This window comes from Alternaria atra (assembly GCF_907166805.1).
Source record: "Alternaria atra isolate CS162 genome assembly, contig: 29, whole genome shotgun sequence".
In the NCBI taxonomy this organism is placed as follows: domain Eukaryota; kingdom Fungi; phylum Ascomycota; class Dothideomycetes; order Pleosporales; family Pleosporaceae; genus Alternaria; species Alternaria atra.
Window position 1 is genome coordinate 3,124,843 of NW_025091327.1, and position 21,993 is coordinate 3,146,835.

Genomic DNA, 21,993 nt, shown 5'->3' on the forward strand with positions numbered 1-21,993 from the left:
ACTTTAGAGAAGAATAGACCACACCCGTTCATCAAACCCCTAACATGGATTCTCTCCTGCGCTAGTTACCCCAGTCAGCCTCTAGCACAACACACACACAAAAGACATGTACAGTACCCTGTGGTGACTTCCATAAAGTCTGTAGCAGTAGAGCTGGCCTAATTAGTTGCTAATGTCTGCTTCTAGCTGTGAAACTAGCCTATCGAACAGCGCAACACTATAGACGGCTAGAACTATCTACGCGATACACATGAGCTACAGGCGCTGTGGGATTGTTGCGCATTGATTTGTGTGCATCAATCATGCGAGGGCTGGTAGGTGTTAAATGTCTACTGCATTGAGGTTAGCGGGTTGAGTGCAAAATCGCGAGTACACTTCCAAAGCGGCGTCGCAGAGAACATTACGTCACAACGCGATAGCTGTATCGCAACGCACAACCTGTTGGACGAAGTTGTGCAGAGACAGAAGTGATGCAAATATATATGCGACACTGTTGGTGTACGGTTTCTGGTTTTTTCTGCGCTACTATTATGGGTTTGGTAAGTGACGTAACCTCCCTCCCTGGGGTTAGAACATCCCGCCGCGCAGAATCACGAACATCGTTCAAGCACCACCAACTCGACCCCACCATCTAATAAAGACTGAGCTAGCCTAGAACTACACTCCGGACCTGTCTTCGCCTACTGTAGATCTTCAATACAAAAAATACAGCATTGCTGGCTTTGCTTCTGGGCAATTAGTCCTTAGCGTTAGAAGCTGCAACGACGATGCACCCCTACTCTACCATTAACAAGCGCCATAATCGTCTCTTCGGAGAATTTGAACGATGCTCTATCACATAAAATAAGACTAAACGAATTTTGATAATGTGCAGCCTCTATTTACATACACTCCGGGTTTGTCCGCATTCGTAGACAGGATCCTGTGTTTCAACGAAAGGACTGGACGCGCTTACATAGCAGGGTTTTGTACGCTTAGCGGTCTGCATTGTACACCCCTGCTATGATAACACGGCTTGAGCTGTGGCGCAGGCAGGCTATCCTTAGCCACGTCAGGTCCTGCCCGCCGACCCTCTTCTTGGCGCAACCACAGGTCAACGGCCATCATAGCCCACCCTGATGCTTAGCAAAACGAGGCAGTCTACTCTTTTTCCCATGTGTGAATATGCACATACCTGCATCTATTAACGTTAACGGCGGCACGCGAGATCGCAAACGATTGAGATAACAGCTTGTTAGGCTGTCGCGCTTCCATGCTGTCCAGCCTGATGCGGCCAAGGACCGAAGCTCCTCCATCACAACATGCGACTGCTCGAGATACAACATGACGACACGATCACGCTCACAGAGGACTTGATGGGCGCCGGCAACGTGCCCGCCTACGCTATACTCTCGCACACCTGGCTGCCTGGTCAGGAGGTCACCTTCGACGAGTTTACTAGAGGTCTTGGACGTGACAAGGCTGGCTTCGACAAGATCCGCTTCTGCGCACAACAGGCTCAGCGGGATGGCCTACGGCACTTTTGGGTGGATACGTGTTGCATCAACAAGGCAGATGCCGTCGAGCTTCAGCATGCGATCAACTCCATGTTTCGCTGGTACCAGGAGGCGACTCGATGCTATGTTCTTCTGACGGATGTGCTCAGCGCTGAGCCAGCGATCGATCGTGTATCCGGAATACCTGCTTGGGAAGGGAGATTTCGGCGAAGCCGGTGGTTTACTCGGGGCTGGACGCTCCAAGAACTGCTTGCTCCACGCGTTGTAAGCTTCTACTCTAGAGACTGGACGCATCTAGGCGACCGATACAACCTGAAACAACTCATCCACGAGATTACAAACATCCCCTGCCCTGCCCTTACAGGAGCCCTGTTAGACACCTTCAGCGTAGAGGAGCGCCTGTCTTGGTCGAGCGAGCGTCAGACTACGCGCGAAGAAGACAAGGCGTACTCGTTGCTGGGTATCTTTGGCGTCTTCACGTTCCTCAACTATGGCGAAGGTGAGACCAATGCTTTCAAAAGGCTACGAAAAGCGATCGCGGAAGACTCGCGAGAATCATCCCAGCCACAGGCGTCAGCGGGGAGCCTTAGAGGGCGTATCACCACCTATACACCTGGTACGTACAAAGGCAGCCGGATAGTTAACTTTTTGTGTGTCTGATCTGTTTGCGCTGACCTGCCAGCTGTCCACAAACCCTCGTACTACATACCGTTTCCGAAGAACCGATACTTCGTCGGAAGGAGAGAAGAGCTCGAGATACTCAATCAGACGCTGCTGGAGGGGACAGGCTGCCAAAAGATGTCAATTGTGGGACTCGGTGGGGCTGGAAAGACACAGCTAGCCTTGCGGTTTGCATATACAGTCAGAGAGACCATGTCAGCCGTTTCGATCTTCTGGATGCCTGCACTCAGCATGGAGAGCTATGAGCAAGCTTGTGTGGCTGTTGCTGCTGCTTTGCACATCAGTCAGGCGGAGACGGGCGAAGATAATGCAAAAGAGCTGGTGAAAGAGCATCTGAGTGCGGATCAGGCTGGGCCGTGGCTGCTTGTGCTCGATAATGCAGATGACCACGACATCTTGTATGGGACCGAGCATGCTGCGGGCATCATCGACTACCTACCAGAGAGCGACAAGGGCATGACCGTGTTCACCACAAGGGTACAAGAGCTAGCCGTGTCGTTGACACGAGGTGACGTTCTAGAGCTGGGGTCTATGAGCAGACTAGATGCCACGAACTTCTTGGAGAAGTCTTTGATTAAAAAAAACCTCACGAAGGAACGCGAAGAGATGGAAGAGCTATTAGACGAGTTAGCGTGCCTCCCTTTGGCCATCGCCCAGGCTGCCGCGTACCTGAACATGAACAGAACAACTACTACAAGGTATCTTCGGTTGCTGAGACACACAGAGCAAGACACTATCAGTCTGATGAGCAAAGAGTTCCGCGACCAAACACGCTACAAGGACTCAGCGAACGCAGTGGCCTCGACGTGGGTAGTGTCGTTCAGTCAGCTTCGAGAGCGCGATGCGGTGGCAGCAGATCTGCTAGCGTTCATGTCGTGCATCGAGTGGAAGGCAATACCGCAGTCGCTGCTACCGAAGGTGCGGTCGCAAGAGCGATTAGAAGAGGCTATCGGCACGCTCTGCGGGTACTCTTTTGTGTCAAGGCGGGAAGGCGACAACACTGGTGCGGTAGATGGAGGAGAAGAATGGTACGACCTGCATCGACTTGTGCATCTAGCTACCAGAGTCTGGGTAGACAAGTATGGCAGTACTGCAGATGTGGTGCGGCAGGCTGTGGCACATATTGCCGAGGTTTTTCCGAGCGACGACTTTGCCAATCAGGCCGTATGGAGAGCATACATGCCACATGCACTGCGACTGCTTGACACAAAAATATCTGTTGATGCTCAAAGCAGAGCCAAGCTGAGTTTGTGGGTAGGACGATGCCTAGCTTTCGACGGTAGAGTTCCAGAAGCTGTGAGATGGCTGGAGGAGTGCTATCGTTGCAGAAAGGGGCTGGACGAAGATGATCCAGATCGGCTACAGTCGCAGCATGCGCTTGGTGTTTCCTACGAGGCGAATGGACAGATCGAGGACGCTGTGAGGCTGCTGGAGCATGTAGTCAAGGTGCGCGACGATACGCTCGCAGAGACTCACCCCGATCGGTTAGCGTCGCAGCATGCGCTTGGTGTTTCCTACTGGGCGAACGGACAGATCGAAGACGCTGTGGGGCTGCTAGAGCACGTGGTTAAGGTGCGAGACGCTACGCTCGCAGAGACTCACCCCGATCGGTTAGCGTCGCAGCATGCGCTTGGTGTTTCCTACCAGACGAATGGACAGATCGAGGACGCTGTGAGGCTGCTGGAGCATGTAGTCAAGGTGCGCGACGATACGCTCGCAGAGACTCACCCTTCTCGGCTACAGTCGCAGCATGCGCTTAGTGTTTCCTACCAGGCGAATGGACAGATCGAGGACGCTGTGAGGCTGCTAGAGCACGTAGTCAAGGTGGAAGGTGAGACACTTGCAGAGACTCACCCTTCTCGGCTACAGTCGCAGCATGCGCTTAGCGTTTCCTACTGGGCGAATGGACAGATCGAAGACGCTGTGAGGCTGCTAGAGCACGTGGTCAAGGTGCGAGACGCTACGCTCGCAGAGACTCACCCCGATCGGTTAGCGTCGCAGCATGCGCTTAGCGTTTCCTACCAGGCGAACGGACAGATCGAGAACGCTGTGAGGCTGCTAGAGCATGTAGTCAAGGTGGAAGGTGATACACTTGCAGAGACTCACCCCGATCGATTAGCGTCGCAGCATGCGCTTAGCGTTTCCTACCAGGCGAACGGACAGATCGAAGACGCTGTGGGGCTGCTAGAGCACGTGGTTAAGGTGCGAGACGCTACGCTCGCAGAGACTCACCCCGATCGGTTAGCGTCGCAGCATGCGCTTGGTGTTTCCTACCAGACGAATGGACAGATCGAGGACGCTGTGAGGCTGCTGGAGCATGTAGTCAAGGTGCGCGACGATACGCTCGCAGAGACTCACCCAGATCGGCTAGCGTCACAGCATCAGCTTGGTGTTTCCTACCAGGCGAACGGACAGATCGAGGACGCTGTGAGGCTGCTGGAGCATGTAGTCAAGGTGCGCAACGATACGCTCGCAGAGACTCACCCTTCTCGGCTACAGTCGCAGCATGCGCTTAGTGTTTCCTACCAGGCGAACGGACAGATCGAGGACGCTGTGAGGCTGCTAGAGCACGTGGTTAAGGTGCGAGACGCTACGCTCGCAGAGACTCACCCCGATCGGTTAGCGTCGCAGCATGCGCTTGGTGTTTCCTACTGGGCGAATGGACAGATCGAGAACGCTGTGAGGCTGCTGGAGCACGTAGTCAAGGTGCGCAACGATACGCTCGCAGAGACTCACCCTTCTCGGCTACAGTCGCAGCATGCGCTTAGTGTTTCCTACCAGGCGAACGGACAGATCGAGGACGCTGTGAGGCTGCTAGAGCACGTGGTTAAGGTGTGAGACGCTACGCTCGCAGAGACTCACCCCGATCGGTTAGCGTCGCAGCATGCGCTTGGTGTTTCCTACTGGGCGAACGGACAGATCGAGGACGCTGTGAGGCTGCTGGAGCACGTAGTCAAGGTGCAAGACGATACGCTCGTAGAGACTCACCCCGACCGGCTAGCGTCGGAAGGCTGGTTACGCTATATGACTTCTCATCAAGAATAAATTCTATTCTTTCTCTTGCAACATTCCTATATCGAGTATTTTCGGTAGTGTTTCTTGATGCAACGCTTGAACATGCCTCAGGCGGTCAGGCGCTTCAAAGACTGTATTTCAGGTACAGGGTCTAGGGATACACGTAAGCATAGCCATTGCGACTCGACAAAGATCTATACATGTCGTAAATCTTGAAAAAGGTCTCAAGAGCTGCAGAGTACTTCACTCAATCGCAAAGTCCTGAACACTCAACTTGCATGTCTGGAAGATTTCTGACAAACATATATCTGAACCATGTAGAGTTCTAGTACATCTTCGCAACCGGGATTCTCTATGAGGTCGCTGGACTGTTGTCCGATGCTAACATCTCGCTAGTTCGCGCTGTTTTACTCGATGGCGGTGGAGCTTCCGATGCCGGTTCCTTGCGCTTGCGGCCACGCTGTCCCTTCTGTGCTGCAGCTTCGTCCTTTGCCGCACGCCTTACCTTCGCCTCTTCTAGGTCCTCAAAACTCATTATTTTTGCCTTTCCTAGCACGATGGACCTGGTCGACCTACGAGCCTTAGCTTCGTTGTTGATTTTGAAAAGAAAACGGTTGCGGTCCTTCAAGATGGCTCGCTCAGCGAACGAGATATGAGCAGCATTTGCGAGTTTCTGTATGCGACTTCTTGTCTCGTCAGGCACGTTGGTGTCTTGCTTAATCACGTTATGCAACGACGTAAGCGCTTCCGCTGTCACCGGCGTCACCGGTGTGATGGGTGTTTGAAGCATTACATCCGACGTACTGGTGTCTATAATGGCAGCTCCTGGAATGACGACTTCAACTGGAGGTCTCGGGATATCTTTCAGCACTCTTTCCGGATTGAAAGGGTACAGACCGGTCGCAGCCCATCCAGTTCTGATGTTCCTTTTAGTAAATGCTGTATCTCTAGCAGGACTGTACGGATAGGTAAAATGTTCTTTGCCGACTATATCTATGCCTCCCTGGTTAAGTCGTTCGACCTGATCACGGTAAGTTGGATTCCAGATCACGTGGTATGCATAACCAAACACTGGTGTGACAACCTCCTCATACAATGGTGCGACGGCACACCAGTTGACTAAATATATATATATATATAGAGCCTGGGGCATAGATAGAATATCATCACACTTGCTCTCACTTCAGGGTTTCATCTCGGTATGCTGTCTTCAAGGGTGCGAAAGGTCCGACATCGCAGGGCTGTAACTTATGAGATGTGTGGGAGGGCAGACGACACAGGATGATGTTGTTAGTAAGACAGAACTCCAGAATCTCGAGTGTTTTATAGCTTCCAAAGCCATGAGCCACTGCAAGCTAATCTTAGAGTCGTTGTATCCGTTGTTAGAGAATCTATAGTGCCATCCCGGAGTCTTGTGGGTAGTCCAATTGCTGCGATGAGTTGAAGCGGGCCATATAATGAGTAGCAGCAGCGCCCTACCATCTGCACGCACGCATTCGACCGCGGTGACCATCGTCCACTTTACGCCTCCACCTCTACAGTTCCGCCGATCATCCTTACCTACCAGGGCCTTGACCGAGCCAAGCATGCTTAGCATGACGCCCGTCTCGTCCATGTTGTACACGTTCTCTGGCAAGACAGCCGGGTCCTGCAGCACCTGTCCGATTATATCGAACCATTCGACTATCTTGCCATATACGTTGTTCTCGTGACGTTTCCAATCTATCGACTTGACTTTTCTCGCTTGTAGCTCTGGGTGACGCTCCGCGAAGGCTTTCGGCCAATTCTTGCCCGGGGGCTTGATCGGTTGCGTCTTCGTGGACCGCTGACGAGCTATACTACAAGCTAGGAAGCGTATGAACTTGATTCGCACTGGGTGGCCAAGGTTAGACATTAGCAGCAAGAATTGTACCAGAGCTTTCTCCTCCTCTCGACTGAGGTACTGCTGGCGCTGAGCCTGCTCCTCCCGCGAGCGTCGTCCGTTGCGGCGATGGATGAGTGTAGAGACAGGGACATTGCTGTGTTCTGATCGAGCAGCATACGTATCAGGCACGCCTGCAGGCAAGGCCAGCACCAGCGCTCGGCTGGCTGGGTCCATGTCGGCGTATGTGGAGGGAGGAGGGTGGGCTTGAGCAAGAAGCCGACGAGGGCGTCACCCTCGCCTTGCTCACCTTCGAGTTCTAAGAATAGCCAGAAGGCGCAGCGTGCGTGCAGAGAAGCTTCCAGAAGCATGTGCCATAGCTAGAGCGTCTTAGGCATAGCGCATGCGTACAATGCAGGCCGCTTAGTGTAAAGTACGCGCTTTCTCAGCGCGCGGAGAATCCTTGCTCAAGTGAGGAGGCCTGCACGTGTCCGTGGATAAATCCGGAGTAGATGTTCTCGGTCGCTGCAGGTCTTCGCACTTTGCAAGGCACACTTTGACACAGTGAGTCGTACTCTGGAGCCTCCGAAGTAGCGGTGATCGTAGGGTCCGACAAGAGAACAGGGGTGCATCGTTGTCGCAGCTTCCAGCAGTGGCGAGTATGTCGGTAAGTATGCGCAAGACCGCTGTAATTTTGCTGTTCAACCTTAGTAACAGATTGTACTTTTACTGAGGTATATCACTGTGCTTGTTTGAGCTTTATAGGACGGTGGGTTGAAGAGTGGTGTTGCTTGGTGATTTTCATGGTTCTGCGCGGTGGGATGTTCTACCCGCAGGGAGGGAGGTTAGTTTGGTGTTCGAGGCTGGACTTAGGCTGACCCTATCGCCATCCCGCGCATCTAGGTCCTGTGTTGGGCCGTTGAACGGGAACTGCGGAGGCAGTTTGGCCACGCTCGCGTCGCAAGGCGACTGCTCCTGCTACAAACTCCCCTCCGTAGGACACGCACGTACCACAAGAAGAGTCAGATCCTTTTTAACCCGTGCACGGGAGGCGCGTAGTCGACTTGCTCCCTCGGGCTGTGAAAGTAAGCATCATTCTAGGGTGACCCATCGCCTGGTAACAGCGATAAGATTTGGTGCAGGTTCCACAGAGAGACACAGCATCTCTCGTGCAAAAGGCTGGTTTGTTAAGGCTGGGCTGCCTGCGCGTTCTTTCCATAGCGCGCTGCGCCTGTCATACGTCACGCGCTACTTGTTGAGTTTGTTGGGGTGGGCTACTTGCCAATGGAACACGTTAGAGATACGGTGAAACATCTGCTTAGCGGGTGCGAGGAACTGTTGGGTCGGTGGAAGCACAAAGAACACATGTCGGTTGCGTATTTCTCGGCTATTCCTACGAATCTGCAATGAACAACCTCGCTTTTTCTCAATCTTGGGAGCCTGGCAACAAAAGGCGCATCTCCTCAAGTCCCCATTGCCCCAGATGCAATTGAATAATATCAACACAATGCAAAAACGTCTGTTTGCCACCGTGGCATGCCCCGCTCTCTAGATGTTGAGCCAATCCACTCAGAGTTGTAAGTCGCTTTCGCTTTCCTCGCTTTGTGTCGATCCTGTTTGAGTCTATTGGGGGGAGATCACTCGGGCAGTGGTATACCTTATCGCAGTGTGCTGGAGAGAGCATATGCTGTTGAAGCGCCTGCATTGTAGCAAAGGCTGTGCGCTTCCTTGGACAAAGGGAGCAACAGAGTTCGGGTTCAATTTCGTCGACCACGCGTCTCCTTCCGAGCGAGGAAGAGCTGTCCTCAAGCGGTGTCGAATCTACCAAACTATCCTCCTCACTACCCCGAGAGTGCGTGGGAGTGATCCAGGACCAGCCACCTGAACTATCAAGAGACGCTGTCGGCGTCCCGGGATCAGGAGATAGACGATGTGATGGGAGATGGGTAGAGCTCGAGGGTGTGAGTGTGGGAAGGCTGTGAATCGTACAATCCTTGTCGTACAACTGGATGATGTCGTAGATGACATCTCGGTCCATAGCTGAGCAGCACTTCCCACTTTCCAGATGGTGCAGCAGCGCTGACGGCGCACTGAACCTTCGTGTGCATCCTTCTCCTATTGTCATTACCTCCTTCCACTCGTCGTAAGCACCGCTTACTACTGTTGCTGCCCTCGGTATCCACTGTGTCTAGGCGAAGAAATCCATCCACTCTGCGCCCGGCGAAAGACTTAAATAAGTTCATGCCGCACACGCTCACTTCCGCAAACCACCCGCTTTGAATTATCCATTACCCTTCCCGTCACGCGCATCTGCCCGAAACACATCCATATACACGTCACTTCGTACCATTTCAATCAACATGGTTTGGCTCACAACTATCATAAGCGTACTCACTGTTCCACATCTTATCCTCTCATCTCCGCTTACTCCTCCTGAGCGCACGCTCCCCGTACCCTCTACGACATGCGAAGGTTATTATTGTACTACCTATCCACAACCATGGACTGGTGCCAAGAAGAACATCACTCTTACATGCGGCACCAACACTTTCGGGCAATGGTGCCAAGGACGCTGTGAGAATGGTCGATGCCTATGATTCGATCCATTTGTCGACACGGCCAAGAGAACTACTTTCGACCCGCAACCCTCTCCTTCGACACGGGCAGTCCAGACGAAATTCCCTGTCACTTTCCATTGACAAACGGCGGAGCACACAATGCCGCGAGGAACACGGGTCAGCTCGATAGCGTAGGAATTGAGCAATGAAGGAGGCAGTGGGTGGCGAGGACAGGAACGGGAGAGACTACCCATAAATAGTATCCTTTGTCTACTCCACACGCTTACTTGTCGTGGCGTCGGGGGCAGCAAGTACAAGCCGCGCTCCAGCAACGAATGAAAGCTTCTTTATCCACCAATACTGCTTAGATCACGAGGGTGAAAGCTAGTGAACCCGAGTTAATGCAGAAACTCATCAGCAAGACCACCTTGGCCCGAGCTTTGTTTGTGCACTTACCATGCATCACTTTAAGAAAGCAGTGCGCGGGTCGAAACAGCAGAACTTACGTGAGATGGAAGCGATCACGGAAGCTTAGTCAATCGCTCTGTTGTACCTCCTTCAAAACAAGCTAACTTGGCGCAGCAGCAGCGATCACGGGAAAGTTACAAGCAGCAAGAAGAGGCATAAGACGTGTGCCAAGTCTCTTGATCTACAACAGTGTCCGGAGAATCACGGTGAAGCTGTACTATCCCTCCATGTGTGGGGGAAAAACCTGTGTGCCGGCATGCCGATCGTGCTCCCCACCACAACAAACCAAAACATGGCTGAGAGGTGTCAAAAATCTCGGGATAGAGAACTTAACCCTTGAGCTTTTTCTGTACTGCGTCTCTTCGTCAATAGATTCCTGCTTGGCTAGCAATACTACGATACGCTGCTGCCACGTACGACAGGCCTGCCTCGGACTGCCTCGGACGCGCCAAAGGCTGAACGCATGCATCTAAGAGTCTGTCAAGCTACGCAAAGACATGTAAAGAGTGTATCCCGAGCGGGGTACTACAGCATTCTAGGTTGTGGCGCTGTTGCGCAAGCCTGTTCCTCTACAGAGCAGGATCGACAACTAAGGCGCGCTAGCTGCGAGTCGTACAGAAATGCCGCAAGTGGCTTAGCGGTATTCTACCCGCGCTGATGTCAGACCCTTGTCCCGCCGCGAACGTGGCTATGACAGAGCCACCCGGCTAGCGACTAGCAGGTAAGGCTAAGCATGACTCGCTTGTGCTCGAATACACGCTTGAATGCGGCACCAGACTCCACGTACGCATGTTTAGGGAGTAGATAGTAGTAGAGGTGGAGACTTATATAGAGTCCTACAGCAGCGTTAATATGAGCTTAGAGTAGTTACTATAGATATACAGGATCTTTCATTCTCATCTTGCAGACGACTTTGGGCTTCTAATGCCTATCTTTGCTAGCCCGCGTAGCAGCTTCGACGCTTTGCCTGTGCGTGTACTTTGGGTGCTACCTGCTATCGTTGGAGAAACAGCAAACTGGTGCTGCTCGTGCGATGCAAGCACGTCAGCGTAATGCTGTCGACACGCACGCGTGGTAGGGTGATCTTTCCCAAGTACAGCTTGGTACCCAGCACATGCTCTCTCGTACAAAGTAAGAGATTCGCTGTAGCGTTGCTGATATGTGAGGACGTCAGCAAGACAGTATACAGTCGTTAGCGAAATCAGCTTCACCTTGAACACGGTTGCAAGAGTAGTTTTACCCCGCCAAGATCCCATGTCATGCCATCAGACCTAGCCACTTTAGGCTAGGCAGCAGCCAAGTTGACCTACCCCGCGTCTGTAAGTGCACGGGGCGTTCCATGCAAGGTTCTTGAAACCCTCCACAGTGCTTCTCACCCTCATAAACTTTGGATAATCGTCTGAACTAGCTTATCATCATATCCCTGGCTCTGCTTAACGAGGGATTCCTTCGAGTATCACGGGATGCGTTTACTCGACGTCGACTGTCTCGTCTACGGTGGCGTGGCTCGCCTGATTGAGTACAATACGTCATACGCGCCGCCATACGCTATCCTCTCCCACACATGGAATTCAGAAGAAGTTCTATTCCAAGACATCGCACTGGGACCAGACTATGACCTCCACGAAACACCAACACCATATCAGGCAGAACTCACTTTGCGTCAGAGACTGCTGGCCTTTCACCAATTGAAAAGGAGCGCCATTTGCGAAGAATGCAAGCTCAAGAAATCTGGCCACTCGAGCATGCTAGCGCCGAAGCTCTGTGGTCGCCCAAAAACTGGATGGAATAAAGTTGCAAACGCTTGTCTACGCGCCTGCAAGGACGGGTATCGATACATCTGGATCGACACTTGCTGCATTGACAAATCCAGCAGTGCAGAACTCTCCGAAGCGATCAACTCTATGTTCGAATGGTACGCAAGATCCAGCGTTTGTTACGTGTATCTTGAAGATTGCGTCGACTGTCCGCGCCGTACTCGCAAGGACGAGTGGCTTTCATGGTGTCTCGCAGCTAAGACACCGAGGGAGGAGAAGAGAGCGTCTGGTATGAGTACATGCATGATTGCACAGCTGCGGTCCTGCAAGTGGCTTACTCGCGGATGGACATTGCAAGAGCTCATCGCTCCTGAACGCATGACTTTTTTTGACAAAAATTGGGTCACTCTTTACGACCGCTCCGAGATTCAGCATACACTTCATGATATTACTGGAATCGCGAGAGGACTTTTCAACCGTGAAGAGATCTTCTTCGAATGTTATAAAGACCCTGTGAAGGATTTGCAAAAGCGTCTGCGGCAGCTTTCCGTCGTGGAGAAGATGTCTTGGGCTAGTTCAAGGCAAACTACACGCAGCGAAGATATTGCGTACAGCCTACTTGGTATCTTTGGTGTGAATCTTCCTTTACTGTACGGTGAAGGCGAACGGGCGTTCAGTCGATTGCAAGATGCGATAATGAAGGTCAACGTTGACCAGACAATTCTTGCGTGGGAATGTAATGTTCCTGCGTGGAGTGACACAATAATATATAAGGACATGCTGTTGGCTCCAGACCCAGTGCACTTCGGTTGGTGGAGATCCTTCAAAAGGAATGCAATAAAGACAGCACTTTCTATCAACGAGCCATCCATCACAGGGTCGATGGAGTTTCCAGAAAGCTTTGAGCTCACAAATGCAGGGCTTCAGATCTCGCTTCGCTGCCTGGATGCCTCTACTGTACGACGCACAGCTGTGCGACTTTTCAGCACAGGTTTAGAAGAAAGCAATAACCCTACTCTGGGCCAGGCTTCAAAAACCGAGGAGCACGATGAACATGGCGTTGATGAGGAAAACGAGAATCGGTCATGCGAGAACATTGGCTTGGAGGGAAACAGTGGACTTGACCATAACAGCACAAGCAGCGGCGTCAAGGATGGTAATGGCACAACTAACAGTGACCATGATGAAGCACGCCGCAGCCTTGAGACCAGTGTTAGCTGTGCACTTCTGGACTGTGAGCTCGAGCTCGGCGGGGCGGCGTACGCGATCGCAATTCAACTCCAGCATATCCAAGCGGGCGACCGTTACAAGGCTTCAGCAGCCGTCGACGAAAATCTTTTCAGACATGGTGGCGATCCGCACCGCTTACTGTTTGTGAAGGCGGAAGCGGTCGAAGTTACTAAGCGTCGAGCTATGTTAATTCGGCACGATTATACAGCTTGGTACTTGTAGTAACTTATCGTGTTCCGCCAAAGCTTCATAATTACTACTTATCACATGTGTGCTAATAGACTTAATGCTATGCCGAATCTGAGAGGTGGGATGTTGTGTGGCATAAGCTTTTGTCGCAATTGCATTCAGGGTGAAGCCGCATTCGCTAAGCACTGTACGCTCGCCAATGTGTCTGGATGCTTATGCCCGAGCACCTTCTCCCTCCGCGCCAGCGTCTGCCGGTTCATCGCCTCGGCTTCTTCGTACTTGCCCTGCCTGGTAAGCACCGACGCCAAGTTGCTCATGCTCATCAGCATAGATGGATGCTCATGCCCCAGCACCTTCTCCCTCCGCGCCAGCGTCTGCCGGTTCATCGCCTCGGCTTCTTCGTACTTGCCCTGGCTGTCCAGCACTCCCGCCAAGTTGTTCATGCTCGTCAGCGTGGATGGATGCTCATGCCCCAGCACTTTCTTCCTCCGCGCCAGCGTCTGTCTGTGCATTGCCTCCGCCTCTTCGTACTTGCCCTGGCTGTTGAGCACGTTCGCCAAGTTGTTCATGCTCGTCAGCGTGGAAGGATGCTCATGCCCCAGCACCTTCTCCCTCCGCGCCAGCGTCTGCCGGTTCATCGCCTCGGCTTCTTCGTACTTGCCCTGCCTGGTAAGCACCGACGCCAAGTTGCTCATGCTCGTCAGCGTGGATGGATGCTCATGCCCCAGCACCTTCTCCCTCCGCGCCAGCGTCTGCCGGTTCATCGCCTCGGCTTCTTCGTACTTGCCCTGCCTGGTAAGCACCGACGCCAAGTTGCTCATGCTCGTCAGCGTGGATGGATGCTCATGCCCCAGCACCTTCTCACATATCGCTAGCTCCTGCCGGTTCATCGCCTCGGCTTCTTCGTACTTGCCCTGGCTGTCCAGCACCGACGCCAAGTTGTTTATGCTCGTCAGCGTGGATGGATGCTCATGCCCCAGCACCTTCTCACATATCGCTAGCTCCTGCCGGTTCATCGCCTCGGCTTCTTCGTACTTGCCCTGCCTGGTAAGCACTAACGCCAAGTTGCTCATGCTCGTCAGCGTGTCTGGATGCTCAAGCCCGAGCACCTTCTCACTCCGCGCCAGCGTCTGCCGGTTCATCGCCTCGGCTTCTTCGTACTTGCCCTGGCTGTCAAGCACCGACGCCAAGTTGTTCATGCTTGTCAGCGTAGAGGGATGCTCAGGCCCCAGCACCTCCTTCCTCAAGAACGATGCTTTTCGATGCGACATCTCTGCTGATGCATATTGCCCCAGACTCTCTTGACAACTGCCTAGTCGTTCTAGGAGCGAAGCACTCATCGCACTATCTACAGCTTCAACCAGTCCAGCCACGTACGTCGCATGTGGAAGATACACGCTCCATACTTCTTTTCCTTCATGCCCACCGTACGGCACTAGTTCCTTAACTCGGGCTGCTGCTGTGCCTGCCCAGTCCGCCCGCTCACCGTGGCCTTCCAGCCACCAGATCAAGGCCATGTGCACTAGTCGGTGCATGTCAAAAAGCTTCTCTTTGCTGGATCCTGGCACAGTCTGCTGGCGTTCTGTGATGAATGCGTATCCCGTCAGCGTTCCGAGTGCTTTCGTCTGCTGTAAAATGGATCCTCCCGACAGCAACAGTGACTGGGGAATGTTGATACGATCGATGCATGCAATGAACGAGAGGTAATCTGCTGCAAGAGGGTCTTCCCTGCGAATTTGCTCAAAAGAGATGTGCCATGTCTTTGCAATCGTGCTATCCATACTGCGGTATCTGCTAGAATCTTCGAAGTGCTCGCTGAAGAGCTCAGCTTTCGTGCCAGCATGCTGGAGCAGCGATACGTACTCGGAGACCGGTGTATCGTTTTGGTTCATGAAAGCGGCTGCCTGTACGATAGCAAGCGGCAGGCCTGCGAGTGACTCCAGCAATACGCCAACCGCCGCCTCATCGTTCAGCAATACTTGTCTCGTCGTTCGTCGCGCCAGCAGCTGCCTGGCCTCAGCCTTGCCCATGTCGTTTAGCTCGAGGACATTACCCTGAGTCAAGTCCGTAGCCGCCTTCCTACTGCGAGTGGTGAAAAGAATTGCGCCTCTATTGCTGTGCGGAATATAGTCGATCAATCGAGCGGACCCGTGGCTTTCATCGTCCACTCCCAGCAAGACCTGAGAGTCATCGACGTTATCAACGACCATTAGCCAGTCGCCTACATTTCCCAGGCTTAACGTCTCCTTGACAAGTCGCTTCGTGTCCGCGTTGTCATCGCTGATCCCTGGTATACGAAGACGGACTCCAATCTCCCGATACGCAAGCTTGAAACTCTCAGGACTTATGGCTGGCACCCAGAAAACTAAGCGTCTAGCGTGTCCTGCAAGTGCGCGATACGCAAACTCAAGAGCAAGCGCGGATTTTCCACATCCTCCTAGTCCATATATAGTCATCCGTCGGTGGGTGTTAGGTGAGAGGAGGGCTCCTTCGATCAACTGGAGCTGGCTCTCTCGTCCGACGAAGAGCTCGTTTCGTGGGAAAGGCAGCGATACCGAGACTACAGGTCATTAGCTAAGTGCGGTCTGTGCATTGCGAGGCTATCCGAGCCATGCTTAATACACACCGGACAGGTCTTGCACATCTACAGTCTCCCGTCCTTGCTGCCGCTTCTGTATCTCATCTTGGAGACGCAGCGTCGCATACTCTTCTCCTTCACCATATATGAGCGGCAGGAAGACCCCGAAGATGCCGAGCAAACAGTACACTCTGTCCTCTTTCACCGTCGTTGTACGTTTCGCCGCCCAGCCCATTCGCTCCTCGACGCTGAACCCGGTAAGCCTTTGGCCTCTGAGCGCATCGATAGGTATGTTAGTAATGCTGGTATCTCCTGCTCTAGCGAGATCCTACTGCCTAGCCGCTTGCCGTCCTGGGAGAAGAACTCGACGCTAGCTGGCGCGAGTAGCTTTGCAGCGTCCAGCCCGGTAAACCACCGGCTGCTCTGAAAAGCTTGCTGCCACGATATGCGAAAGGCTTCGGCATTGGTAATCTCATCTGGCACTCAGGACGTCTGTCAGGTATACATAGCACTTGACTGCGCGCTGGTACCAGCGAAACATGGAGTTGATCGCTGTGCTCAGCTCGTCGCTCTTGGACTTGTCGATGCAGCAGGTATCCACCCAGAAGTACTCGAGGCCGTCTGCTGCAGCTCGCTCGCCGCAGAAGCGGATCTTAGCATAGCCGCGCTTGTCTGCGCCTGTTCCCGCCAACAGCTCATTGTATGTAACTTCTTGGCCGTCCTTCCAGGTGTGCGAGAGAATGGCGTACGGAGGAGCATGGTCGTCGCTGAAAGACGTCAGCTCGAAGCCGTCGCCTGCTGAGAGACGCTTGAGAAGGCGCATTGTGTTCCGGCATGCTCTGTCTAGGATGCTAACAGGCTCGGTCGTGGTGTGAGGCACAAACGGCCAGAGGTAAGTGGTGCAGGTCAGTAGGAGACGTCTCCGTTGCGCATACACGTGGAGCACATTAGGCAGGCTGCGAGCAGGTAGTTGACGAGCATGTAAGGCTGCATGGCTGCGAGAGTTCAGCTGTGCTTAGCCGCAAGCTTCATGCGCGCATGGCAGTCTTGTGGCGCAGCGAACCTGGGCGCGTGGCAGTGGACTTGCTACAAGGCGACTTTTGGGGGCTAATCCTAGGTAGGTAAAGCGCGCATTTCTGCACGATACGATAAAAAGACATCTGAGCACGCTACTGCAAGTCAAGAGCGGCGATAGCGCTATGCCTGTGCAGACGTTTTGGCGATCTTGCCATCTGCGCGGAGAAACTACTGGAAGGCACACTGCTCAGCTTAAATCGATCTTTATAGACAGTGATCTAGATCTTCAAGACCTAGTCTCTCTTGCTAGACATACGAGCGGTTGACAGAGATTGGTTGTTGCAAGTGGACAGGGGGGTATTGCGAGGAGGTCGATCAATGGCAATGACAGATCGGCCTGCAGCATGTCCAACACTACGCTCTTCTTCATCGGAAGTTTACAGGCTAGAAGAGTAGCAACTACAGGATCGATGCGCGTTGAACTTGACTTAGTGTAGCCGCACTAGCCCGACGCCGAAGGTCCGGAAGAAAAAGTGTCCCGGCACACGGGGCGTCCCGCAACGCAGGGATGAATGTTATATCTGTACTAATTAATTACCTTGAGTTAATTTCGACGCTGTTACAGAACTGTATATAAGCCTCTACCTGTAATGTTACTACGAATAATTATCCATTCTAAAAACAGGCGTGCGTGGAGTCCAGTGCGGCGTCTCAGCATGTATCCGAGCACGAGCGAGTCATGCTTGGCCTTAGCCGCTAGGCGGGTGGTCTCTATCTGAGTCACGCGAGACACGGGTCTGAGATCAGCGCGCATAGAATACCGCTAAGCCACTTGCGGCATTTCTGTACGACCCGCGGGGAGCGCGCCTTAGTTGTCGATCCTGCTCTATATAGCGATAGACTTGCACAACAGCGCCACGACCTAGGATGTCGCAGCACTTCGTTCGGAATACACTCTTTCCATGTCTTTGCACAGCTTGACAGACTCTTAGATGCATGCGTTCAGCCTTTGGCGCGTCCGAGGCAGTCCGAGGCAGGCCTGTCGTACGTGGCAGCAGCGTATCGTAGTATTGCTAGCCAAGCAGGAATCTATTGACGAAGAGACGCAGTACAGAAAAAGCTCAAGGGTTAAGTTCTCTATCCCGAGATTTTTGACACCTCTCAGCCATGTTTTGGTTTGTTGTGGTGGGGAGCACGATCGGCATGCCGGCACACAGGTTTTTCCTCCACACATGGAGGGATAGTACTCTGACCACCAAAGAAGGTTAGAGGCATGTGCTTGTGGGATCGTGAAGGAGCGTGGAAAGAGGAAGCTACAACTCCGAAAGCTGAGGAAGCCGCGCCTAAGAAGGCTGGTAAGACACGTAAGCTGTAAATAGCTGAGGAGAAGCGTGTATTGTGTGAGATAGCGTCACCAGTGGCTTATGGGGTTATTTTAAACTGTCTGTTGCTATCCTGAGTAGTTCACTGCACGTCATCCTGATGGGTTCATCTGCCTCGAACGCATGCAAGTCGATGACCAAGCTATCGAATATTCCAAGCTTGGTAGAAGCTCGCCTAGGTTGCTTTATTGAGACCCAGTCTATTTCTTGCCCTGCTGCCCGTACACGTGCAGAGGCAAGGCAGGCAGGCTCTTGTTCAAGTCTACTGGTGAAGCCACCTGCATACAGTGATATGTCAGCGGCTCTCTCCCGATTGCGACTTCCATTGCCTCAAGTTTTCCCATGAAACGAGCGGCATTTGCTCCTCGCACAAACTGCAAGGCGCCTTCCGAATGCCTACTGGCCGCAGGATGGGCCGAGCTGTGCTTACTTGAAGGCGCTAGGTAGACCGCCTCCCTCCCTCCTGGTCCGAAGCTCTGCACTCTCCTACCGTCTGGTAGACAGATTTTGACTGGGCTACGCATAGCGTCTAGTATGTGTCTCGGTGTCGAATCCCGTCTATGCATGTATACATTGTCCATCGAAATCGTTCCAGCTTCGATGGCCAGGGATGTTCGGCAGGCCCAGTCTGGACTCTCCTGGTGTTGTTGTGTCTTGCAAGTGGATCGAGTAGAGTGCTGAATATCCAAACGAAGTTTTCGGAAGTTCCTCGAAACCGGCTTGGAGTTGGTTATAGCTCTTGTTGAGATGCTGTCTCGCTGCTTTGTAGAATCCAGCGAATCTCTCTTGGGGACGGCAGGAACAGCTCGTGGTCGCTCGTACCGCATGTCCACAACATCCGGATCGAAGGGACTGTCGAAGAGTGAGGTATAATCGGCAATCAGTTGTTCGATTAGCGCAGACTCTCCCGCAAATGGAGCTAGGGTATCAGCAGTACGACGGCATTCTGCGTCCGCTGCGCGACTGGAGAGGGTACTGTCGCTGTTCTTCTCCATCAAGTCGGCCACATTGGAGAGACTTTGCTGCTTAGCGAGCCGTGGATCGGATGTAAGACTTGAGTTCGTGGCAGCTACCTGAAACCTGTTCTCTTCGCTGTTCGTTGTGCGCGCGAGAGTAAGACAATGGGCACTGTCGGCAAAATGGATCCCAGCACTTGCTCTGAAGGCGTCCCCGGTATCCTTGCCTTCTTCTGTTTGTACCTCCCAACACAAGCTAGACGGTAGGGAACGTCTCCTGCTTTGTGGGATTATGCCGCTGTCTGCTTTCGACTGAATCAGTTTGTCCTCGTATCTAGACAAGGGAAACATGCTTCGCCGATGGACTCCTGATTCAACTCTACCTGTGGTGTGACGCGCCGTGTCCCAAACCCGTCTCGTTGGGATCGCTAGCCACTTGCTACGGTACGATGTCGTTTTTGCTTGTACTCCACGGCGAGGAGCTTGATCTTTCTCTTCAAAGACGCGCGGGTTAGGCTTGGCGGCTGTGTCTCGAGGGCGGGAACATTTGGGCCTCTCCAGCACGTCGCGAAATTCACCTCGCGGTGTTATGCCTGTCCCGCCCGCGTAAGGGGACGATGTACCTGCTCGATATGAGTCTGGTGTTCTTTGTGGTAGCGCCGTTTGGTTTTTGTCGTCCCCATCTTTCACCTCTGGTGCGCACTCTGTACACTGTGCCTCGATGTGTGCTGGGCGATTCTCAGCTCGACTGTGCTCTTTGGACGATTCAAATCCGATCAAGCCGTGCCATTGTTCCTCGTTATCGTGTTGCCGCGGCTCGATGAACTCATCGTGGTGCTTGCATACAGAGGTACGACGAGATATCTGCGTGTCCGCTGGGCGGCTGTCATTCCGCGGTCCAACATCCGGGGAAAGCATGTCCGTGAAATATGACATTCTAAACTCTTCGTACTCATACAGAGCCTGCACGAGGTAGGTGCAGCGGCAGTGGTGTTGTAGTGAGATGCAATCGTCAAACTTGTACCTGCAGTACACTGCGTCTAATGCGGTCATTAGTGCAATCTCTCTAATGTTACACATGGAACTCAATAGGTCATTAGGATGAGACGCCGTCACGACCTGCGACTATCAAATCACCCCAGTGACAACAGACTCTGGATAAGGCGTATCTGCAGTCCTGAGTGGTCTGTTGTGCATCACTAGTGGCTTACGTGATTGCTCCAGGTCTTCTGTTGCTATCCCGAGTCGTTCATTCCAGGTCATCCCGAGTGCCTCCCACATCACGTAGATGCTCAGTACTTTCGTTTGCCTAGCTCCAAGCCGACGCGTATGGTCGTTACTGTAGCGCTTGCGCTTCTCTCAATCCAAGCAGCTGCGTAACTGTCCTGCAGAGTCCCACCTTCCTTACACAGCTTAGCGCTAGATGCCAGTATCTGCGGAAGAATAGTCGATATGATTGGCTAGTTTGAAATTCTGTCATGAGTGGATCTCTGTACAGTAGTGCTGAACGTTTATCGAGCAGTCGTCCTCAGACGACGACGGCACAATCTCTGCGACGTGCGTACAAATACAGCCCCGAGGAATGTATCGCTATGTCCTCGTCATCACAACCTTAGTCCACAATGCTTCTACTAAACATCTTCTTCGCACTCCTCTTTCCCTCAGCTCTGAGAGCACGCCCCGTAGCCACTGCTGTTCTGCCACCTAGTCTACAGACCTCCTCTCACCTGGTTTTCCAGTTCGACAACGGCACCTGGGTCGAAAACATCGCCGTTCGCTCGAACGGAAATCTGCTCGTCACACTTGTCGATCGACCCGAACTTTACCACGTCGATCCATTCCACAACACCGCAACACTCGTTACAAACCTCGAAGGCGAGGCCCACGCTCTCAGTTTGCTTGGTATCACGGAGATGGCTCCCGACATCTTCGTCTTCGTCGCTGGCAATTTTTCGATTTCTCGAAGCGCACCAGATCCAGCAAGCTATTCGGTATGGCAAATAGACTTCAACCGTGGTGGGGAGTGCGAAAAAATCTCAGAAATCGAAAGACTACCAGAAGCAAGCTTTTTGAATGGTATGACGGCGTTGGATCGTCGCGAAGGCACGGTTCTGATCTCAGACTCGGTTCGAGGCGTCGTCTGGCGTTTGAACATATGGACTGGAAAGTACGAAGTGGTACTGGAGGATATGACGATGAAGCCGGTCCAAAATGTACCTCTCATCCTGGGTATCAATGGAATCCGAATCTTCCAGGGCTACGCGTACTACGTAAACGCAATCAAAGGGCTATTCTGCCGCACGCGTATCGATCTGTCCACAGGAAAGGCGTCCGGGCCATACGAGATTCTCGCAACCGACGTGTTTGGAGATGACTTCATAATGTCGAAAGAAGGGGTCGCGTTCATCACCGAGAACGGCGAAAACTCGTTGGTAAGAGTGGATGCCGGTGGAACTCGAAGCTTGGTTGCGGGAGGAGTTAATTCAACATTGATTGCGGGCGCAACTTCAGCTGCCTTTGGAAGAACATGGATAGATCAAGACATACTCTACGTGACGACAGCGGGAGGTCAAGCCGCCCCTGTCAATGGCACCTATACCGAGGCCGGGAAAATCGTCGCTATCTATGTCAAAAATACATAACGGATGAACATGTTTGGCAAGCGAGTCGCGTACCCCACCACCTTCAGTCACTTCTCAAACATTTACAGCGCAGCAACGTTATATAATCATGTTGAAAATGCTGATGCTGAGATGCAAGCACGACGCTGTTGAGTGACACATATATTCGTCAATCGCAATGCAG

The 21,993-nt window shown here is 52.8% G+C and overlaps 2 protein-coding genes across 2 annotated transcripts in view; both read left to right on the top strand.

The window, feature by feature from the left end:
* The window catches only part of ALTATR162_LOCUS9349 (uncharacterized protein), a gene marked incomplete at both ends in the record, with an annotated part of 24,811 nt that extends 11,523 nt beyond the window's left edge, over positions 1-13,288 (top strand). The window contains 2 exons of the mRNA XM_043316982.1: positions 2,179-2,983; positions 12,010-13,288. Coding sequence (XP_043172917.1) covers positions 2,179-2,983; positions 12,010-13,288 — 2,084 coding nt within the window. The remainder of the gene's footprint in view (positions 1-2,178; positions 2,984-12,009) is intronic.
* Positions 13,289-20,810: 7,522 nt separating this feature from the next.
* ALTATR162_LOCUS9350 (uncharacterized protein) lies at positions 20,811-21,830 on the top strand (the record flags this gene model as incomplete). Its single annotated transcript, XM_043316983.1, has 1 exon — positions 20,811-21,830. The coding sequence occupies one exon, from the start codon at positions 20,811-20,813 to the stop codon at positions 21,828-21,830; it is 1,020 nt and encodes a 339-aa protein (XP_043172918.1).
* Between the last annotated feature and the right edge of the window lie 163 nt (positions 21,831-21,993).